This window comes from Camelus ferus, chromosome 1, assembly GCF_009834535.1.
Source record: "Camelus ferus isolate YT-003-E chromosome 1, BCGSAC_Cfer_1.0, whole genome shotgun sequence".
In the NCBI taxonomy this organism is placed as follows: domain Eukaryota; kingdom Metazoa; phylum Chordata; class Mammalia; order Artiodactyla; family Camelidae; genus Camelus; species Camelus ferus.
In genome coordinates, this window is record NC_045696.1 from 71,024,450 (window position 1) to 71,043,773 (window position 19,324).

The window sequence follows — 19,324 nt, forward strand, 5'->3', positions numbered from 1 at the left end:
CCCTAGGAAAGCGACTCCCCAGCCCCGCAATCATGGACAGGGGAAGAGGCAAGAGGGGTGCCAAGTTACCACCGGGAAGTGCTACAGTGCCAGCTCTGGAAAGGAGGCAGCCCACCTATCCAGACTCCGTCTCCAGAGGGAGCAGGCCATAAAGCAGAGAGGCAGTGAGCTTAATTGAATTCATGTTTAATAATTACAGGCACCGTGCCCCCCCTTCCCCCTGCCCAGGCAGCAGCAGGGGTGGTGCAGGGGCTGGGGCATATGCCCCCAGCAGCGAGGACGGCAGTCCCAAGAGTGATTTTCAGAAAATAAAAAAAAGACCCCAGGGGCAGGCAGTGGTGCCCCCCCCAAGACACACCAAATTTCAAGACTTTATATATAATATATCTCTGTGCCCCAGGGGGAGAAGGACACCTGGCAGCATCCTGGAGGGGGGCCCCAGGCAGCCCCAAGCCATCCTGCCTCTTCAGCCACTTTATTAGCTCAGACACATCGCACTACAGGCACCCACTGCCACCGCCGCTGCTGCCGCCCCCCTGCAGTCCGGGCGGCTGGCTTGGCCATCGAGTGTCCATGGGGCTCCAAGTCCCCGGCCCCACCCACCCTCAGTTGTGGTCAGACTCCTCCTCCTCTGCCTCACGAAGCCATTTGAAGAAAGCTGTGACAGATTTAAGGGCCACGCCCTTGCCCTGCTGCTCAGCGGGGTCCTTGCTACTCTCCCAGCTATAGAAGGCATCCTCCTTCACCACATCCTCGTCATACAGCGCATCAAAGAACATCCGAAGCAGGTCTGCAAGCAGGCAGGATAACAGTTAGAGACATACTCCTCCCACCCCCATCCCACCTCCCCAGGGATCCCTCCCCTAAGCTCCACCGTTGAAACAGTCCTGACCCACCGTGTTCAAATGTGTCTGATCATTCCAGAGCGACTAGGTCTCTGACAGGATGCTAATCTCATAATCTAAGAGACTGGTGTGGAAGAATGAGTCACTTGGCCAACACTTAAAACACCTACCCAGCCTCACCCCAGCAGCTTCAAACTTCTCCACTCAAGTTATATATAAATGGAGAAAATTATGCAGAATTTGTACTCCTGAATTTGGGGAATCACAGAAGTCTGAGATGTATCTCTCACAAAATTCAAGGGTATAAACTGGAACTTCATTCACTGGCCCCCATTACAGATCCTGACAAACCTTTTTTCTTTTCAAGACATGCCACCCAAAATGTGCTGCTGTGGTATACCTGACAAATTCTTGATCTCAACCTCCTCTTACTTTTCACACATCTTCTGAATACACACACCCTTCTCTGGCCCTGATACTTCCACACAAGCTATATAGCCTTTGCCAGGAACATCCTTTCTCTTGTCACATTTTAATCACCTTCCTAGTGCAATTCATTTGGCTCAATTCAAGCACCCTCTGCTTTGACCCCCTTTCTCCCGCACCCCTAGCTACTCGTAAGCCTTCCGAAGCACTTGTCCTATAGTCCCTGAACATAATCCATCCCATTCCTCACACTGCACTGGCAGTCTTTCCAAAGCAAACATTACATTCCTTAAAGCAAAGGAAGGCTGTGTAGTGAATACATTTCTTCTCAGTAAAAGAATAGATCTAGGTCCAGGCCTGGGTGAAACGCAGACTGAGCTGCCTAAAACAAGCTGTAAGCCAGAATGTTCCTCAGGGCACACACACTCTCAAATCCACAACCACTGCCTGTGGACAGCTTCCCACCCCCATCGCACAGCAATAGCAGCAAAGGTTGTTCTCCAAATCCCATGCACACCCACCCTGGGGACCCTATACAATCAAATATCCTTTCTGCCCTGTATTTTCAAGCCCAACTTTCTCTCGTTTAAACACAAAAACATCTTCCTTTACAACCACTATCTCTTTACAGCCGAACAAAAGTGGTTTTTGGGTTTTGTTTTGTTTTTTTGCCTTTTGACAAGAGATTGATTGAATTCAAAGATTTTGTCTACACTTGTTTTCGTTTCTTTTATTCCTGGTTCCGTCAAATATTATTCTGTCCTTTCCAATCCAGATTCTTCCCCTTGTTCCCCCAAATACTGTTTCTGCCAGGGTGGCTTCCATGTTTTCACACCCCAGAAGCCCTAATTTTCAGGCCTGCTCCTGTGGAACTCTCAAACAGCATCAAGTATTACTGACCACTTCCCTTTCCTAAAATTACTCTGCCTGTTGTTCAAAGGGTTCTGTCCTTTGGTCCCTCCCTGTAGGACCTCTACCTCCCTAAGGTTCCATCCAGTGGGCAATCCTATACCCTCCTGTGACTTACACGTATGTTAGTTGCCCTGTGCCAGCAACTCAAGAGACTGGCCTCCAGCCCTGACCTCTTCCTCTCTCCAAATGAATTCAGATACCCAGCCGTCTGCCTGAGATCTGTGATTACCCGCACGCAGGGGACCAAAAACTCAGCATGAGCAAACTCAACTTGATCTGGTGTTCCCTACTGCCAGGTGAATGGCACCCTAACATCTCACCTGCTAAAACCATCCTGGGAGTCATATATGACTTCCAATTTCTCATCACCCCCCCACACCCAGCTACTTATGTCTTGAATCTACCCACTTGTCTCCCATCTCCATTGCCACCAGTGAGGTTCAGCCACTACCAATATGCTCATGATCTGCTGATCCTGCCACATTCACACTCACCCTACTCCAAACCACTATTTCCACTAATGGCCAAGTATGATCTAAAAACTAAGAGAATGTGTAAAATCCTTACTTAAAATCCCACAAAGGCCTTTCCCTGTCCTTCGGCTAAAGCCTAAAACTCATCCCATGGCTTACACAGCCCTGCATATCCTGCCCACGTCCATCTCTCCACCCATCTTGCTGCACATGACTGGCTGCTGTGCTCTCCCACGCTGGCCTTTCAGCAGTTCTTTTACCTTGTGTCCTCTTTTCTACCGCAGGGCCTTCTTTTACATACACAGTTCTTTCCTGTCAACTCTCCCCCTCCCATTTGTCATTCAGCCCCCATTTGTCGATTCCCACTCATTCTCTCTGACTAGGTATACTCCCCCAGAGAGCATCCTGCAGGACCCATCTTCCAACATCATCTGAACCCATGCCAACATGGGAATTATGTTTGACCTAATCACTGCCAATATCCCAATGTCCTGGCACATACCTATTTGCTGAATACATAACCTCGGGCATGTTAACCTAAGCCTCAGTTTCCCAATAGGGAAAAGGGGGCAACATCATCTACCCTAAACAATAGTTGTGAGAATTGAGGCAAAGAAAAGTATCCCAGCCCTGTGCCAGGCAGAGAGAATACACGATACTTGGGAAATATTACCATTTATCACCTCTGCATTCCAGGCATCTAACAGCTGGCTAGGCACAAAATAGATAATCTTGAAGCCCAGATCTAACTCCTTCCACTTGTAGGTAAGGAAACAAGTGTTGCAGGGGAAAAACTGAACCATCGGGGTATTCTGCTCTCCAATGACCACTCACTTTTCTTGGCTTGAGACCATTTCCACGACTGCCCCCTACTGTCTGGTAGCTTCTCCAACCCACCCCCACCCATGTGGTCTGGCTCTTACTGGGAGGCTGTTCTAAGGTCACTACAAGGGCCTGGAGGGCATAAAGCGCCTGCAACTCCTTCTGCTCATCACACAGGTATTTCTGTAGCAGTTTCGCTCGCGCTTTCAGCACCGCAACGTCCACTCGGAGAGGAGTCTCAACTACAGGGAGGAAGACAGGGTCTAAGTGGAATAATGCACCATCAACCTGGTTCAGAACCAGACGCAAAAACCAAAACCTCCCTCCCTCCACGTGTCTGTTGGGCCCACCCTTGCCCCACTAACTCCCCGGTGCCTCTTACAGATAATTGCAGAATAGCAGACAGTTGTCATGAGGGCTCGAACTAATGTGTTGGATGCTACCTGCTGCTCACTCAGGTTGGACTGTGCAGGAGAAAGAGAAACAAATGGCCCGTAAGTTCTGAATTGTGCCTGAATTCTTGCTGCCCCCACCCACACGTCAAGAGCCACATCTCCTTTACCGTCTCCCCCAATATCCATGAGAAATATACCTCTATCCAGTCAAACACCCGCTGGTTACTGCTGTTCTCCTTCAGCAGCTTCTCCAGCTGCCTGCTCAGCTCCTCGGAGGAGAGCAGCCTCTGGCCAGGGGATTCTGACTCCTCTCCCAAAGTGTACTCCAACTTCTGCAAGCAAAAAGGCCCACAGTTAAGAGGTAAGTACCTCATGTGAGATGAGGGAAGAGGGAAGAGGCCAGCCCCAAATGCTAGAGTTAACCTAATTCCAGCCACAAACCTGTGCAGTGATGAATGCACCGACATCCTGGCCTTCAGGAAGAAATTCCTTCCAGCTGAGTCCAGCCTCTCGCCACAGCATCCCCACCTTTTTGGGACCCTGAAAAACATAAGACCAACTTAGCAACTCTTTATCTCCAAGACTCTTAGCAGCTCCACAAATGTCATCTAATAAATACATACTAAAAACCCACTAAATGCCTGCTAGCAGCTCAGGATGCTATAGAGGTACTGAATAGGAACAGTCCGTCCATGCCTATGGTCTAGTACCACAGACATCAGTCAAACAACCACCCGCAGTCACAAGAACTCATCCGCCACAGTGCTCAGATCTAGGGGGGATGGCCTGAGAGCCTCTAGGAAAGTGTCAATTAGCTGTCATGAGATTCTCAAAGAATTACTGGACCACAAAAGGTAAACAACCAAATCCATATATCTCATCCAAGCCTTCCACACTCATCTACATTTCTTTTTTTTATAAATAGCTTAGTTTTCATTATTTCAATAAATGCTTATGGGGGAAACAATTTCTAACAAGTATGCTTATTTGAGTCCCAAGTCCCAGAAAATTTTAGAAGCATACATAACCCCTAACCACCCCCAATGCAAATCAGAAATCTTCACGTAAGCAGCAGCCTGAGTCCATTTTCCGTAAGGGGCAAGAGATGACAAATGCATCACTGTTTCACAGTAACAGATATTCACAGTGATGACATCAACCCATAACAAAATCACCATAGTTCACGGATTTCAAAAACGCTCATTTTAACACCACTAAAACCTTAAGTTGTCACACAGTTCACACATCATCACATTTAAAAAATATGATCGTAAGTCTTTTCTTTCTTAGCAGTGCGTAAATAAAGTGTACTATGATCTATGGTACCTTAGAGTCAATTAAATAAATAAGTAGTTCAACATGCTTTTTCTTTTAAACAGAAATTATCCTGCTACATATTTCTACCTAAAAGAATTAACATGATGCTGAAAGAACAATTCTTTTCAATTCAAAGTCTCATTCCTCTAAGTTCTAGATAATTCTTTCAAAACTATGCATCACTAGGTACCATACCCAACTTGCCTTTCCCATTTCACCTTTCCACTTCGCTAGTCAAAATTAACCTTCACAAAGCAGCTTTGGTTCCCTTCCAGGAAGGCTTTCTGTCATGAACCTACCAAACAGACACCCCCACCCTCAACCTCACAGTCCTTAAGGCACTCCATTTCAACTACTTATTTCACACTTTACTTCACACTGTTGTTTTTATTAAGCTGTCATTTCTTACTTTTTTCTCTTCCAACTTGTTTCCCAACTGTTTTATTCACTGCTGTGTTTCCATTGCATAGTATGTGGTAAATGTTTTAAAAGAGGCTAACTGAATGAATGAATCAATCAACCAGGGGCTTAGGGCCTTAGGTTCCCATTCTCCAGCCTTGGCCAGAACCCAGGACAGGAGCTGGCCTAAGGGAAAAGTGCCAGCCTCGGCATTTCCTCTCCCAAGTACCAACACAGCACTACCATCACCATTAACCCCACCCCACCAAAAGGACCATGAAACTTATTCAGGGTTACCACCAACAGCCAAAACTGCATGGTGGGAAGAGAAGCCCTCAACACATGACCCTTAAAAGACTCCCACTCACCATGCTTTTGCACAGGAGCCCCAGGATCTCTAGCAACAGGGAAGCAGCCTTGCCCAGGGGTCTCAGAGGTTTTGTAATCTCCCTACAAAAGAAAAGTCCAGTGTTGATAGCCTCCCACATCTTCTCAACACACTATCACACCCCTCCCTAGACCCACGGGTCTAAACTGCTAGAGCTCTCTTCCCTCTCCACCCCTACTCTTCTTCCTGTCTTAATCTCCCCTGAATTCCACCAAAGGGGGGCTTACCTGAACAGCTCCCCCATGGGCACCCCACCATCCTGCAGAATGGGCGTTACCAGTTCTGCTAGGTAGAGCCACACGTGAGGGATGTCAATTTCCATGTCTTCAGCCAATTCCAGGATTTCATACAGCCTGCAAAGAGAATTCAAAGTCAGGTCAACCTACGAAAGACACCCCACCTAGGAAAGACATACTCCCACCCTCCTTCTGGGGCAACAACGGCATGGCTAAAGGATCAACTGTGGAGCCCCTCAGGAACATTTCCTAAATATGGGACAATTATCTCAAGCTAAGCCTCCTTGTCCTTAGGTGGCTCACCCCATCCCTGCCACAAATAATGCTGACCAGGATGGCAGAGGAGCCTACACCCTTATCCAAGGTTCCACAGGTCCTAGAAAGGAGGGGAATTAGTGGGTATGTAAAAGGAGGAGGCCCACAGAAGTTGATCATACCCTTGGTAGTACTGAGCAGTGGAGAGGTGCCCAGCACAGAGCAGCTGGTGCAGCAGCCGCCCCATATGCTCACGGGCAATGGCGCTCCGCTCTAGTGTGGACTCGATGCCGTGCCGCACAAAGATGAAGAGCAGCGAGGGCGAGGCCAACTCCTGCACGCACTGCACTGCCTCCTGCAGGGGCGCAGGGCACAGGACGGGAGAGCAGTTACTGTCTGGCCCAGACCCTACACCCATGCCTGTCAGCACAGGCCCCTTGCCACCCACTACCAGCGCTCAGACCGCTCCCACTGCCTACCTTCATGTCATTGAGATGGAGGTATTCTTCAATGATGGCCCTGGATTTCTTCTCCAGCTCCTCTTCAGAAAGCGCTGCCTTTGGGGGGCTCACAGGAGGCAGGGCAGCTTCTCGCTTCACTGAGCAGAGAAAAATAGATCAGAGATTCTTCACTTCCAGTCCTCCTAGCACACAGGATCCGGAGCCCTGAAGACAGTCTGGGGACTGGCTAATCCCAAACCAGCCCATACCCTTCCCTACCCTCCCCGTCCCAGACCCTTACCAGCATCCCGCCCACGGTCCCGATCCTCTGTAAGGCTTGCTGCCTTGCGCAGTCCCTCAGGCTGGGAGGGCCGCTCTCTACTCCGCTCCTCCACTTCCTTGCTGAAGCTCCGCTTGGTGGCAGGTGTCCGTGCACGATCAAGCCGGTCCCCACGGTCACCTCCCCGTTCACTCCGCTCTAGGCGGTCTCCTCGGTCCCCAGCTTTCTCACCTCGTTCTCGGCTTAAGCTACTCCTGGAAAAAAGACAGGCACGTTATCTCTCACCTGAACTGCCCAGGTACCCTCTCAGTCAACTATCCGACATGCTGAGCAATTGTCAGGCCTTGTCCTTGGCATCAGGAATATGCCCCAGTCTCAGCCAGCTCTGAGCATTACAGGTGTGAGAATTCCTATGGCAACAGCCAAAACCCACTCAGTACTCTCAGTGTGAGGAACAAAGACACCAAGGAAACCTCACCTCTGTACCACACGTCTGTTATCTGTGCTTTCTGTAGGAACTGCTTGTTGAAGGGCTGAGAAGCGATTCAAGGTACTAGTAGCTGGACGAGCAGCTTCTGATGCTGGGGAGGCAGAAAACCCAAATAAAGTCTTTATTTTCTTACATTCTATTTCCTACTGGCCAGTTTAGGACACTTGATCCCAGTCCCGACACTAAAGTTGCTCACTCCCTAGTACCAAGTACACACTGCCAATATTATCTAACTATTCTATACTGAGAGCCTTCTGTACAGACAAGGCTCTGCCCTCAAGAGCACTGATTAATAACCACTCAGCTCCTTACAGTGGCCTCCATACCTGCGTCAGAGGGCTTGGCTCCTGAGCCTCCACTGCTGCCCTTGCCCCAGCTCAATCGCCCTCCAGGTGCAAAAAGCTGGTTGTTAGAATCAATGGAGCCAGGCTGAGGAAGGAAAGGGAGCGGAGGAGAGTCATGGGTCTGACCTAGCCAAAGCCCCAGCCATCCCCCACCACACACAGCTGCAAGTGGCCTAAACTGGGGGCCTGGCACACTTTTCCTGTAAAGGGCTAGATATTTTAAGCTTTGCAGGCCACACAGTTTCAACTACTCAACTCTGCCGCTGCAGCACAAAAGCAATCACAGACAATGATTAGAGGAATTAGTGAGGTTATATTTCCATAAAATTATAGACACTGAAATTAAAATTTTATATAATTTGTCAGTATCATTCACTTTTTGATCTTGTTCAACCATTAAAAAATGCAGAAACTTTCATCCTTAGCTTGTGGGCTGTACAGAAGCAAGGAATGGCTGGATTTGGTTTGCATGTCAGTGTCTGACCACCGGTCCAGACCAATGCGAATACATTCCCCTAGCGTTGGCAGTCCTGTCTAGAAATCTAACCAGTTTGTCTTAAGGGAGAAAATTCAGCTGTCATCTTCCCAACCTCAGAAAGTGAGGAGACTAAGATCCAAACCTGTGCTTAAGGCCTGTATGACCCCTTTATTCTCCTATTACCCTCTCCAAAGAACACACCCCTACCTTTGTGATCTTGGTAAGTCGTGAGGTGTCAATAGGGCGGCTGCCCTTGCTGATGGGGACTGTGTTCCAGCCACCATCATCCACAAGTGGAAGGCCACGGCCTGGGACAAAAAGGAAAGCACACTGGAATAATGAGTAAGTCCCAGCAACCCTGTTCCCCTGGGCTGCCCTCAGTCTCCTTTCCTCAGATCCTCAGTTCCATCATGGGGTCTCAGTGGCCCAGACACGTGGCACTAACAAGAAGTCATCAATGGAAAGCATAACCCCTCACACTGTCCATCCTCAGTCCCAGCTTCAAACTCACTGATGGGTGGGCCTGGAGGGCCACCCCGACGCTTGTCGCTGCCCTTGGCCATTAGCTGCTGCACTTTTATGTGCTCCCGATGCTCCTCCATCTCAGCCTCCTTGTGGATCTGGTCAATTGTCTTGGGACCCTGGTCCCCTCGGCGTGGCACCCAATTGCTCTGTGGGGACAGGCCAGTCACAAGATAATTACATCAGAGAAGGCCAAACAGCGTCAGGATCTGGTGGCTATGGGGTCAGAGGCAGCAGACAAACAGTGCAAACGAGAGGACGCATACCCGTCGCAGATCCAGTACATCTTGCAGCATAAAGCGGATCCGGGATGAAGTCTTCTTTTCCTTAATGATTTTTTCCATCTGGTTGAAATACTGATCCATTCGGGGCTAGCAAAAAGCAAAGGGATCAGGTCAGGAACTTCTAAGACCTCACCTCTCAGCTATAGGCCCTGCCCCTCCACAGGCCTCAGCTCCACCACTGTGCCTCAGTGACTTACACACAACAGCTGCAGAGGGTGCTTGTCAGTGGACAGCATACGACATGTGCTCTCCCATATCCCTCTCCCATATCCCAGGACCCCTACCTTGGCCTTTTCAAAGTCCAGGTCTTTGCCAATGGTGGTGAGCAGACGGCAAAGGCATTCGAGGGACTCTTCATCATGGTTCTTAAGTAGTTTAACCACACAGTCGTGCATTATCGCCTCCGTTAACATCTTCAGTTTGAACAACTCCCCGATGAACTTTATGTTCCCTAAAGAGCGCCGCCGGGCAATGTCTCGAGCCTCTTCTAGCTCTTCCTTCAGGCGTCCCCGTTCCTCTGCCTGCCGGTCATGGGACAGGGATCACATCAAAAAGAAACCCAGCCACTCGGCTAAAACCGTTCTCTCCTCCACTAGCTAGATTTCTAAACCTAGCAGCAAGAACTCATGTCCTAAGGCAGAGAAACCCCTCAAACACCACTATCCCCACCCCAACTTCTGCAGCTGAGTAACATCTGGGTGGGCAGTGGAATTGGGGGATTTTCTCTCACCGTAGCAGCTTCATCCATCTCTTTTTGCTTCTTCTCAAAAACCTCATCATCATCTTTGTCCTTTTCAAACTCCTTCTGACATCGATTCAACAACAGTTTCCGGAAGTTCACAGTCACTGTTGGCTTTTCTGTAGTGGGCACTTTCAGCTGTATGTCAAAGAGAATGTCACATTCAGACCAGTCCAGGGCAGAGAGAACCCTCCAAGAGTCTCCAACTACCTGACCCAGGAAGACCTCTGGCCCTGGCTCTGCCTCCTTCTGGCTGCCACCAACAGCACAGGCTGGAGGAGAACCAAGAAGCTGGACTCAGAGTCTTAAGAAAAGAAGTGAGAAGCTAGACCACTTAGAAAACAGTGGAAACTAACCGCCATGAGGCAGCGGCACATGTTGGCATAGGCCACAGAGAAGTTGGGCTCTGAAATGGCCTTCTCGAAGATAAGGTCAATGACCCCTTTGAGGCGTTCCTCAGTGTCGATGGCCAGCTGTGTCACTTGCTTCATCAGCTGCTGGAACATCTGGGGTGTCAGCTTATTCAAGATGGAGCGCACCCTGCGGAACAGGTCCTGGGAGGAGAGGGGACAGAGAAGACACAGGATCCAGTGAAGTTCTCAGAAGAACAGGGGCCACTGGGAGGGATGGAGAGGTTAGTGGGGACTTAGATAGAAACTAGTGATGAGAATGGACAGAGGCAAAGAAGGTAAGGCTGGCTCGGAGGGCAGACCTCGGGAAAGACATGGAGACCAAAGCACAACTTGCAGGTACCTGGGTTTTGCTACCATCAGCATCCTCTTCCCCTCGGTCCTTATCAGCTGCCGTCCGCTTGCTGCTGGGTTTCCAGGCCTTCTCAGCTTTGTTCAGCTTTATATCTTCAGTCATTGACACTGTGGCAATAATCTTGCGTGGTTCCTTTCGGGGCCCCTGCTGAGAGCGCCGGGGTCCCAGACCAGCCTGCTAAGCAAGAAATGGGGAGAAGACACAGAACTAGTTAGCACAACCTGTGACACCACTACCACACACTCCAGGGCAGGCTTCTCCCCACCCCATAATGACATACAGGGAGTCACCACCCCCACTCCCTTTGCCAGTCCCACTCACCGGCCCTCGGGGCAGCTCCCCACCTGGCCCACCCCTTGGGGGCCCACGGTTGCTAAGGGCTGGTCGGCCAAGGTTGGCAAAGGACGGAGTGAAGTCTGGGCCACAATTTATGCCTTGAAGTCTAGTAGGATCCAGTGACCGCAATGGTGTCTTATTGGCCTGTGAAAAGGATAGGGAAGGTTATCAGAAACAGGCTAGGGCTACTGACCACTCTTTCAGGACCTCAGTCTCCTCCTCAAGCCAGCCAACCAGCCCAAACTCCCCCTTTCCCTCAAGCCTACCAACCTTATCCAACACCACGTCACTGATATGGGGCAATCCCTCTGGCTTCTGCATACTGGCAAATATGAACTGAAAGCCAAGCAGGAACTCACGGTCATAACGCTTTTTCTCCTCAAGGTTTAGAGGCTTCCACTGATCTGCAAGGAAAACAGGATGAAGCAATCACACTGTTCTCTCCTGAGGCCCTGACAAGAACACCTAGCCCTTTTCAACCCCTCCTACAGCATACCTGACTTATATTCATACTTCTGTTCCCCGGGCTGAATGTTCTCAGCATTTTGAATCTTGTCTTCCTTTGAGTCCCAGGTCTCATCTGCCTCCTCAGGCCGTGGGGGCACACTGGTGCCCTCAGGCTCGGGGCTGGAATTACTGCCTACAGGAGGCTGATTTTCCACTTCTGGTACTCCTGGGTTCACCTGTAACCATTGGACATTCTGTTTTGGTTGCAGTGTGACCACTTCCATACTCAAACCTTGCCCTTCTCCCTCTGCTACTTTCTGCTCCCTTACCTCCTTGAAAGCATCCAGAAGGTCTCCTACAGTCTCCTTCTTATTGAGCTCCTTAATCTTCCGTCTCCTCTTTGGCACAGATACTGCCACTATTTAGGGGATTAAAAAAAAAAAAAAGGAGTGGGAAGAATTTAAGGAATACCCCTAACCCCTGGGAAAAATAAAAAGTAGCCACTGTACAGTAATTCCTTTTTAAGTCTCTAGATTTAAAATCCTTTAATTTAAATTCCTTAAAAGCCCTTAGGTTCCATTACAGGGCTTCTCTGACCCAGGCACAAAGGCACAAATGGGACATCACCAATGAAGAACAAGAACCCCACCCTCCAACCTGCCCCACCTCAACCATCCAGCCACACCTTACCTTGGGTGGCTGCCGCCGCCTCCAAATTCTGGGACTGGTGAGCTGGAAGAGGGGTGCTCTCTGGGGGGAGTGGTTCCTCTCCACCCTTCTCACTCTCAGGTTCTCCTGCTTCTCCTTCTTCTTCCTCTTCTTCCTCTTCCTCCACATCCTCCTCCTGAGCAGGGGAAGCAGCTGGGGGAGCCACAGCTGGAGTGGCAGCTAGGACAGTAGGGGGAGCCACTGATGCTGTAACCTCCTTGGTCTGATCCTCTGGCTCACTGACCGGGCTTAAGTCCACAGCTGGTGGCGAGGGGGCTCCATTGAGCAGTTCCTCGGGTTGGGCAGTTGGAGCAACAGGCATGGGGGATTCAGAAGGACAAACTGAGGGAGGGAGAGGGGCAAGCTCCGGGCTTGACTCCACCTCTGGTTCCAAATCTTCAGATGGGACCGTGCCATTAGGCTCAGGAAGAATTTCCACCTTGTGAGATGCCAGGGGGGTGGCAACCTGGAGAGGACTGGAAGGGAACTCAGATTCTGAAACTTGTTTGCTAAGCGTCACTTCTACTTCCAGTATGGGTTCAGCAAGGGGAGCAGGTTCTGGAGAGAGGCAGTATGGCTCCCCAGGTTCACAGGGCATGGGGGTTGTTGATTCTTCTACAGACATCTGTATCATCCCCGTTGTCATAGTGTCCCCAGGAATAGACCCCAGGACTGCAACATTAGGCTCAGACCCCGGTTCCAAGATTGGGGGTGGTGATGGGGTCGGAGAAGGTGATGAAGGCTGGGATTCTGAAGGGCTGTGCTCTGGGCCAGGCAGCCCTGGCCGGTCCCCAATGATTGCTCCCTGCGACCGGTCATCTGCACCACAGGAAGAACGAGTAATTAAAGGCAAGTCTTTCACTGCTGTTGTTCCTCCTCCCAGTCAAAGCATTCCCAGCCTAACACCTCCTGCTCTGCCACAATCTTCTCCCACCTAGGTCTTTTCCATTCTCATCTAAAATCCAATCCACCCTCACTCAAAAATCCCATTACCCAAAACCTAAGTCAGCCTTCTCTGGCACCCGGTTCAAGTTGCTCCACTTCCTTGGCATTCTAAATTGTTTCACCCCTTTCCCCATTAAAAGCTCTGCCCCATCTGCTTACTTACCTGGCCGGACAATGACAGCAACCTGGGGTGTCTCCCCATTAGCCTGAGGCTCCAGACCGCCTCCCGTCTGCAGGACACAAAGGGTTACCAAGTTTGCCCTGAAGAGTCCCACAACCCTTCTTTACTAGAGTCATTTCTACTTTAGCTCTGCCTAGAAATCCAGGAAAGCAGGGAAATAAATCCCTCAGTTGAAGAAAAGATCAAGGAACCTGGGGAGTCCAGGACAGAAAAGCCATCTCAGCCAGGGCATCACTCAAACAACAGACAGTACCTGGGGAGGAGTGGGTGTGGAGGTGGTGCGGGCCCCAGACATGATCTCCTCTGTGATATCCTTCCCTCCTTGATTTGGATCTCGAATTCGGATCTGGGAAAAGAAAGCTATGGGATGAGTGGGAAGCAGGAGGAGCCCACCTCTCCACCCTGCCCCACTCCTAAGACTCCAGGCCAACCCCCCCACCCGCCACCAGGAAGCAGGTGGGTGAGTGCCAGAAACCCCATGAGTTCTACTGTCAACCCATCCAGCTGCTCTTGTAGTCCCTGCCCTGGCCCCCATCCCTAAGACACCCCTGACCTCACAGAGCAGCCCCGGGCATCACAATGCCCCTCCCTCCCTTAACCCTGCCCCACCAGCAGTCCCCGAGGCAGTGGCTGCACACCCTGGGGACAAGGACCCCCCTCTAGCACCCATCCAGCTTACTTGTGGCTTGTCTGCCTGATCTCTGGGGGCAGGGCCCAGATCCAGAGGGTGGAGCCAGGGTGACTCAGCGGCTTCCCCAGCCCTGGCACCCTATTCTGGGCACCACGCCCAGGGCTTGAGGATTGAGCAGAGGCGGAGGCCTCAAGAGCTTCCAGGACTGGGGGGGGATGGGGGGGTGGGGCCGCAGAAAACAAACCATTTCCAAGGCTAGCCACCAGAAACCCAAAACCAAACTTAGATCTTTCAGACCCCAGAACCAAGGTCTCTCAGGAATTTCCCCACCAGCTACCTCAATCTTCCCGTGAGCTGCTCCTACACTGAAATCTTAGTTACCTTAAAGAACCTGAGCACTTCACAGATCCCCATTCTCTGCCTACTCTCACCTGAAGATCTCCCTCAACTTCCTGCTCCCTGACCCACAATGTGCTTGACCTTGATTCTCCCTTTCCAAGATATCCTAGAGCCCCTTTCTGCTACTCACCGTCTTCCGCTCCCTCTTGGGAGCAATCTGGGGTGGCTGGTTCATCAAAACCGGGGCGGGGGCCACACCAGTGGGAAATTGCTGCACACCCTGGGCTGGGTAGTAGGCGCCAGCTTGAGGGGAGAAGAGGGTGGGACACAGAAAGGAAGGACAGTGGCAGTGTCAGGGCCCAACCACATACAAATGCCTGTTTGAACCCCACCCACCACCCAAGAACCTCTCATCACCCACAGGTGGCCCTGTGCCCTGCCCCACCTCCCTCCCCAAGGGAACTAGGTGTCTATCAAAGCTGGGGAACCAGTCTGAACTGCGTTTACAAGAATTCCTGACACTGACACACACACACCCCTTGTAGGCAGGCACTCCTTCCCCACCACACACTAGCTACCAGGACTACGTCTGTTCTTCTTCTACCCCATAAGGTATGGTGTTTGCACCCCACCCCCAGCAACACATACACAAATACTCTGAGAGAGCAACTACTTAACCTGAAACAGAATCAGGTCTTTGGCTGGGAATGATAAAAACAGATTTGCCAACCCTGTTCCATTCAACCTGAGTCCGGTTCCAGTCTCCAGCCCTTTGCTAAAGGGGCAAGGAAACAAAAAGTAACATTATGAACCGGGCCCAGGATGAGGAAAACTTCCTTAAAGCAATGGTCTCCAAAATGGGATACATTCTTTAATCTCATCCATAATCTCTACTTGTTTGTTTTTGACAAGCAACATGAGTGTTATTTGTTTAAATTGTGCATACATATAAACAAACAAAAGCATACATGTATTACAGGTACATACTCAAAATTTTTCCTGATGATCAAAAAATTTTGGAAACCACTGCCATAAAGAACAGACTAATCCTTTCCTAGAACATAAATGAAAAACAGCTACAAAAACCTCCCAAATCCATGTTACATCGGTTCCCCCCAACCATGGAATGAGAGTCACAGGAAATATTTATTAACAGGCCCTCAAACTGGTGCCTAATCTATATCCCTTGACACGGGGAGGACTCCAACTCTCAGCAATGGTATAAAATCCCCTTCCCACCAACCCCCCAGTACCAGTTACATATTAAGCACCAATCCCTACTATCTCTTAACTTTATCATTTTTAGACCAAGAGACAAGCCTGGGAAAGGTCTTAGGAATTAGTAAGCAAGTTTAAATGCTCCCTGGGACACAGTCTCACCTGACTCCCTCCCCTGCTTACCGTAGGTCCCAAACTCTGTAGGGCTTGCACCTGGATAGAAGCTTGGGGCTCCCGGCTGCACAGGATACTGCTGTGTCGGGACAACATATGTAGAACGTCCCTGGTGGAGGGGAAGGGGGAGAAGGAGGGGAAAGGAGTTGAGGGAGCTATGAATACCACAGACTACAAAGAGAACGTAAGGCAAGACAAGACAAGCCAACTCTGGGTAATGACCAGAAGGAAGTCCCACCTCTCAAGAAGAGATGGGACTAGAGGGTCAGGGTTGGGGAGGTAAGGATAGGGATACAAGGTTCTGTAGCTTCCAGCCTCACCTGTCCAGGGATGTAGTAGGCCCCCTGGGAGGCTGGGTAGGAGATCTGGGAAGGGATCATCATTACTTGGGATCCAGCAGGGTAGACATGGGCAGCAGGACCAGGGCGGGCAGGGGCTGCACTCTGCACTCGGGAGGCTGCACTGCTCGGGGGCTGGGCCCGGCTAGGGTAGAAGTGCTGTCAGGAGGGAGGAAGGCAGTTGGCATTGGGAAGGGGAGAAAGTGGACAGCAAACTGGCCATTGCAGTACGTCTGTAGTCTGGAGAGAAGTACCAGGGGCTTCGGAGCATGGGGACCAACACTTCCAAGACCCACTTGACCAACTGATGGTTAAGTGGCCTCTTGTACTCACATGTGCCCTCCAAATTCAGGTACACACTTCGCACTCTATATTTACTCCCTCCCTACCATGCATACTCACATCACCTCCACCAGGCTATCCGTCTGCAGAGATTTCCTAACATCCAGACGCATCATGCCTAAGTAAAGCCTCTTTCAGCAACATACTCCCCAGCATGCATTACTCCATCCTAAGGTACTGAGAAGCTAACCACTAACATGCAACAGTCTCCCAGTTCCCAGGTACACATTCTGCAAGATTTACCCCTAACATGCATTGATCAGCTTCAGACTGAGGACCTGGATCGCAAACAAATCCCCACCCTGAGGACCCCCAGTCCCTGTGTCTAGTCCTTGACTAGGGTGGATGATAGGGTGAGACCAGGAGAGAGTCCACGATTAGCAAAGGGGTATTACCTGCAGAGACCTGAATCCTCCCTGAGAGCACATGGGGACAGGAAAGAAGAGAATTATCCCCAAGGTGATGGGGGGGGGGGGGAATGAAGGAAGCAGGACAAGAATCCTCTCCCACTTAGTGAGGAAAAATTTAGAGAACAGAGAAAGGCAAGAACCAACTGGAGGGTATCCTGCCATAGTCCAAAGAGAAAGAAGGGATGGGAATGGAGCAATGGCAACCTCCCAGTAAGAGGAACTAGGAAGCAGGAGTTGGCAGTGGGGCCCAAAGCACTGCTCCCAATTCTCAAGGCACCAGGACCCCTAGTAATGCCATCCCCACAAACTACGTACTCCCCAAGGGACCATCCACTGTAAATAATCAATAGTGCAAAGTGCAGAGCTGCATGAAAGAACACATAGCAACTGTCAGGACACTGGGTAGGTACAGGGCCTTCATAGTTTCCATCCTAGGCCCAAACTGGCCTAAGCTTTACATGGCTCCCACCCAGGCCCCTTACTCCCCTCCCCACAGCCCCTCACCTGGCGGGGCTGAGAAGGCGTGTTCATTTGTGTCGCTTGAGGCGTACTGAACACCACCGGTGCTGTCTGCCCCGGGGGAAACGCTGGCTGAAGGGGGGGAGACCAGAATTCAGCAAGAGGGGAAACCCGGGTGGGGCAGAAACTCAAGCTGGTGAACTAAGGGGAGCAGATCCGTGGCAAGAGCCTCTACAGTCCACATGTACCCTCCCCATGACAGCCCCTGGGAACAGCCCAGGGGCCTTGTCTCAATTTGGCAGCAGGAAGCTGCACTTTGCCCTGACACAGAAAGGGGTGGGAAAATCCAGAGGCTGAAACCTGTTCCTGACCCAGCTGCCTGGTCTCCCCCACTCCCACCCCAGTCTCTCCTAATTCCTCCCTAATTACCTGTGGGAGTCCAGGGGATGGGGCAGGTGGGGGGCCTGTGGGCTGTGGAGCTTTGTTCATTTCATTTGGTGCCACATCAGGGTCCCCCCAGCACCTGTTGGGAAAGAGTGGAGCTCGGAAAGGGGAAGGGACCCAAGCTTAAGGCAAATGGAATGGGGGAGGGGTTGAAGCAAAGGCTAGGTCCCACACCGAGCCCCGGAGGTGCCAAGGAGGTGAAGGAGCAGAAGAGATCCAACTTATGTCCCCACCAACACCTTGTCAAACCCGCATCACCTCCAACCACCCCCCTGATCTGCTGAAACAGACCCTCACTCACCCCCTCGGTTAAGAATAAATCCACGGTGCGGCCTACAGGTTCTGGGCATCCGAGGGCCTGGGGTTGGGAGGTGAGGGGTATCAACCTGGCTCCGCGGGGCCCAAGACCAACCAGACCGGAAATTCCAGGTCTCGCTGGCACCAGGCTCCCGGATCACAAACGGAGCTAGTAGCTTCGGCCGTGGTGTCCCCACCCCCCACCCGGGGACACCGGGTTCGGGGCCTGGCCCAGGGGCACACAAGGCACGCCTGCCGCGGATGGCTGCGGGGGCACCCGCGCGAGGCCAGAGGCCAGGCCTGCCGCCGCCCAGCAGTGGAGGCCAGGAAAGGCAGCAGTTGGGCCGTAAGAGGCCAGGCGGGCGGCAGCCGAAGAGGACCCGCTTTGAAACAAGTGAGGGTCGGCCCGGAGGGCGGGCGGGGCCGGGGGCTCCTCCCTGCCCGCCGCCGCCGTCTCCCTCCCCTGCGCCCTCCCTGCGCAGCGCCGGCCAGTGCCAAAGAACAACGTGTCACTTCCCGGCGGCCGGGCCGCAAAGGGGGGAGGGGGCGACAGGCCAGGAGCCGCGGTGCCTGCGCCCGCGGAGCCTCCTCGGGTCGGGCCGAGGTGGCACTTAGCGGCCGGGGAACCCGGCGCCCTCCCAGCCCGCGGGCACCGCATATTCCGGCCCCGCGCTCCTCCACCCCCACCCAGCAGCCAGGCTGGGCCAGGCCGGGCACACGTGGGCCGGGGATCGGGCCCTGGCGGGCCGGGGCCCGGGCTAGGGCCGCGGGGCCAGGGCGCCGGGGCGGCGGCGCAGGGTACCCGGTCCCGGCCCGGATGGCGGCGGATGCGGGGGGAGGGGGTGGGGGGGCCGGGTCGGGCCCGGACATGGCGGCTTTACCTTCAGTCTCCTTCAGTCCGCGCGGCCGAGCCCCACGCAGCCGCACAGACGTAGTCCACAACCATTTCCGGCTCCCCGCACGGATCCCGCTCGGCGGCCACCGCTTCTCCGCAGGCGCAGCCGGCGCCCCCACGTGACCGGCGCAGAGGGCGGAGCCGCGCCGGGCGCTGCGGAGCACATGGGATTTGCCCCGCCTCGTCATGTGACAGCCAGTGCCCGCCCCCGTGTCCCCTCCCGAACTTTGGAACTCTCAGACCGACACTCCTCAGCGTCTCTGTTCCGCGGTTCTTTATTTCATTCATACTTTGAGCAAGCATTTATTGAGTGCATACTGCGTGCCAGGCGAAGTCCTGGCTCGGGGCTG

At 52.2% G+C, this 19,324-nt stretch overlaps 1 protein-coding gene and 1 non-coding gene across 11 annotated transcripts; both read right to left on the reverse strand.

Moving 5' to 3' along the window:
* Window positions 1-170: 170 nt before the first annotated feature.
* Window positions 171-19,109, reverse strand: EIF4G1 (eukaryotic translation initiation factor 4 gamma 1). 10 transcript variants are annotated; one of them, XM_032482962.1, is made up of 33 exons: window positions 18,961-19,109; window positions 18,084-18,140; window positions 17,768-17,861; window positions 17,384-17,470; window positions 16,110-16,286; window positions 15,799-15,898; window positions 14,588-14,700; window positions 13,681-13,773; window positions 13,410-13,476; window positions 12,284-13,120; window positions 11,923-12,011; window positions 11,643-11,829; window positions 11,417-11,550; window positions 11,132-11,290; window positions 10,799-10,984; window positions 10,402-10,599; window positions 10,037-10,183; window positions 9,591-9,827; window positions 9,289-9,393; window positions 9,012-9,171; window positions 8,708-8,808; window positions 8,005-8,107; window positions 7,667-7,769; window positions 7,210-7,442; window positions 6,948-7,066; window positions 6,651-6,823; window positions 6,205-6,330; window positions 5,958-6,039; window positions 4,315-4,413; window positions 4,071-4,205; window positions 3,861-3,942; window positions 3,580-3,720; window positions 171-790 (listed from the first exon to the last, which is right to left on the reverse strand). In XM_032482962.1, the coding sequence occupies exons 3-33, from the start codon at window positions 17,825-17,827 to the stop codon at window positions 606-608; spliced, it is 4,818 nt and encodes a 1,605-aa protein (XP_032338853.1). In that variant the 5' UTR covers window positions 17,828-17,861; window positions 18,084-18,140; window positions 18,961-19,109; the 3' UTR covers window positions 171-605. The 10 variants fall into 10 exon arrangements, with proteins under 10 accessions (XP_032338853.1, XP_032338851.1, XP_032338847.1 ...); XM_032482960.1 differs by having other exon boundaries at window positions 10,799-10,987; XM_032482956.1 differs by having other exon boundaries at window positions 11,643-11,847.
* On the reverse strand, window positions 8,888-8,963 carry LOC116666661. The gene has a single exon (XR_004323581.1). It is a non-coding gene; the product is annotated as a small nucleolar RNA SNORD66 (small nucleolar RNA).
* Window positions 19,110-19,324: the final 215 nt, after the last annotated feature.

Bases quoted from the DNA above. Each gene is read 5' to 3' on its own strand.
- EIF4G1 (XM_032482948.1), bottom strand. From the start codon at position 17,827: ATGAACAAAGCTCCACAGCCCACAGGCCCCCCACCTGCCCCATCCCCT. The intron at 16,287-17,383 runs GTGAGGGGCTGT...CCCTCCTGACAG, and splicing joins CGCCTTCTCAGCCCCGCCAG to CACTTCTACCCTAGCCGGGC. The intron at 10,184-10,401 runs GTTAGTTTCCAC...TTTGACATACAG, and splicing joins TGTGCCGCTGCCTCATGGCG to CTGAAAGTGCCCACTACAGA.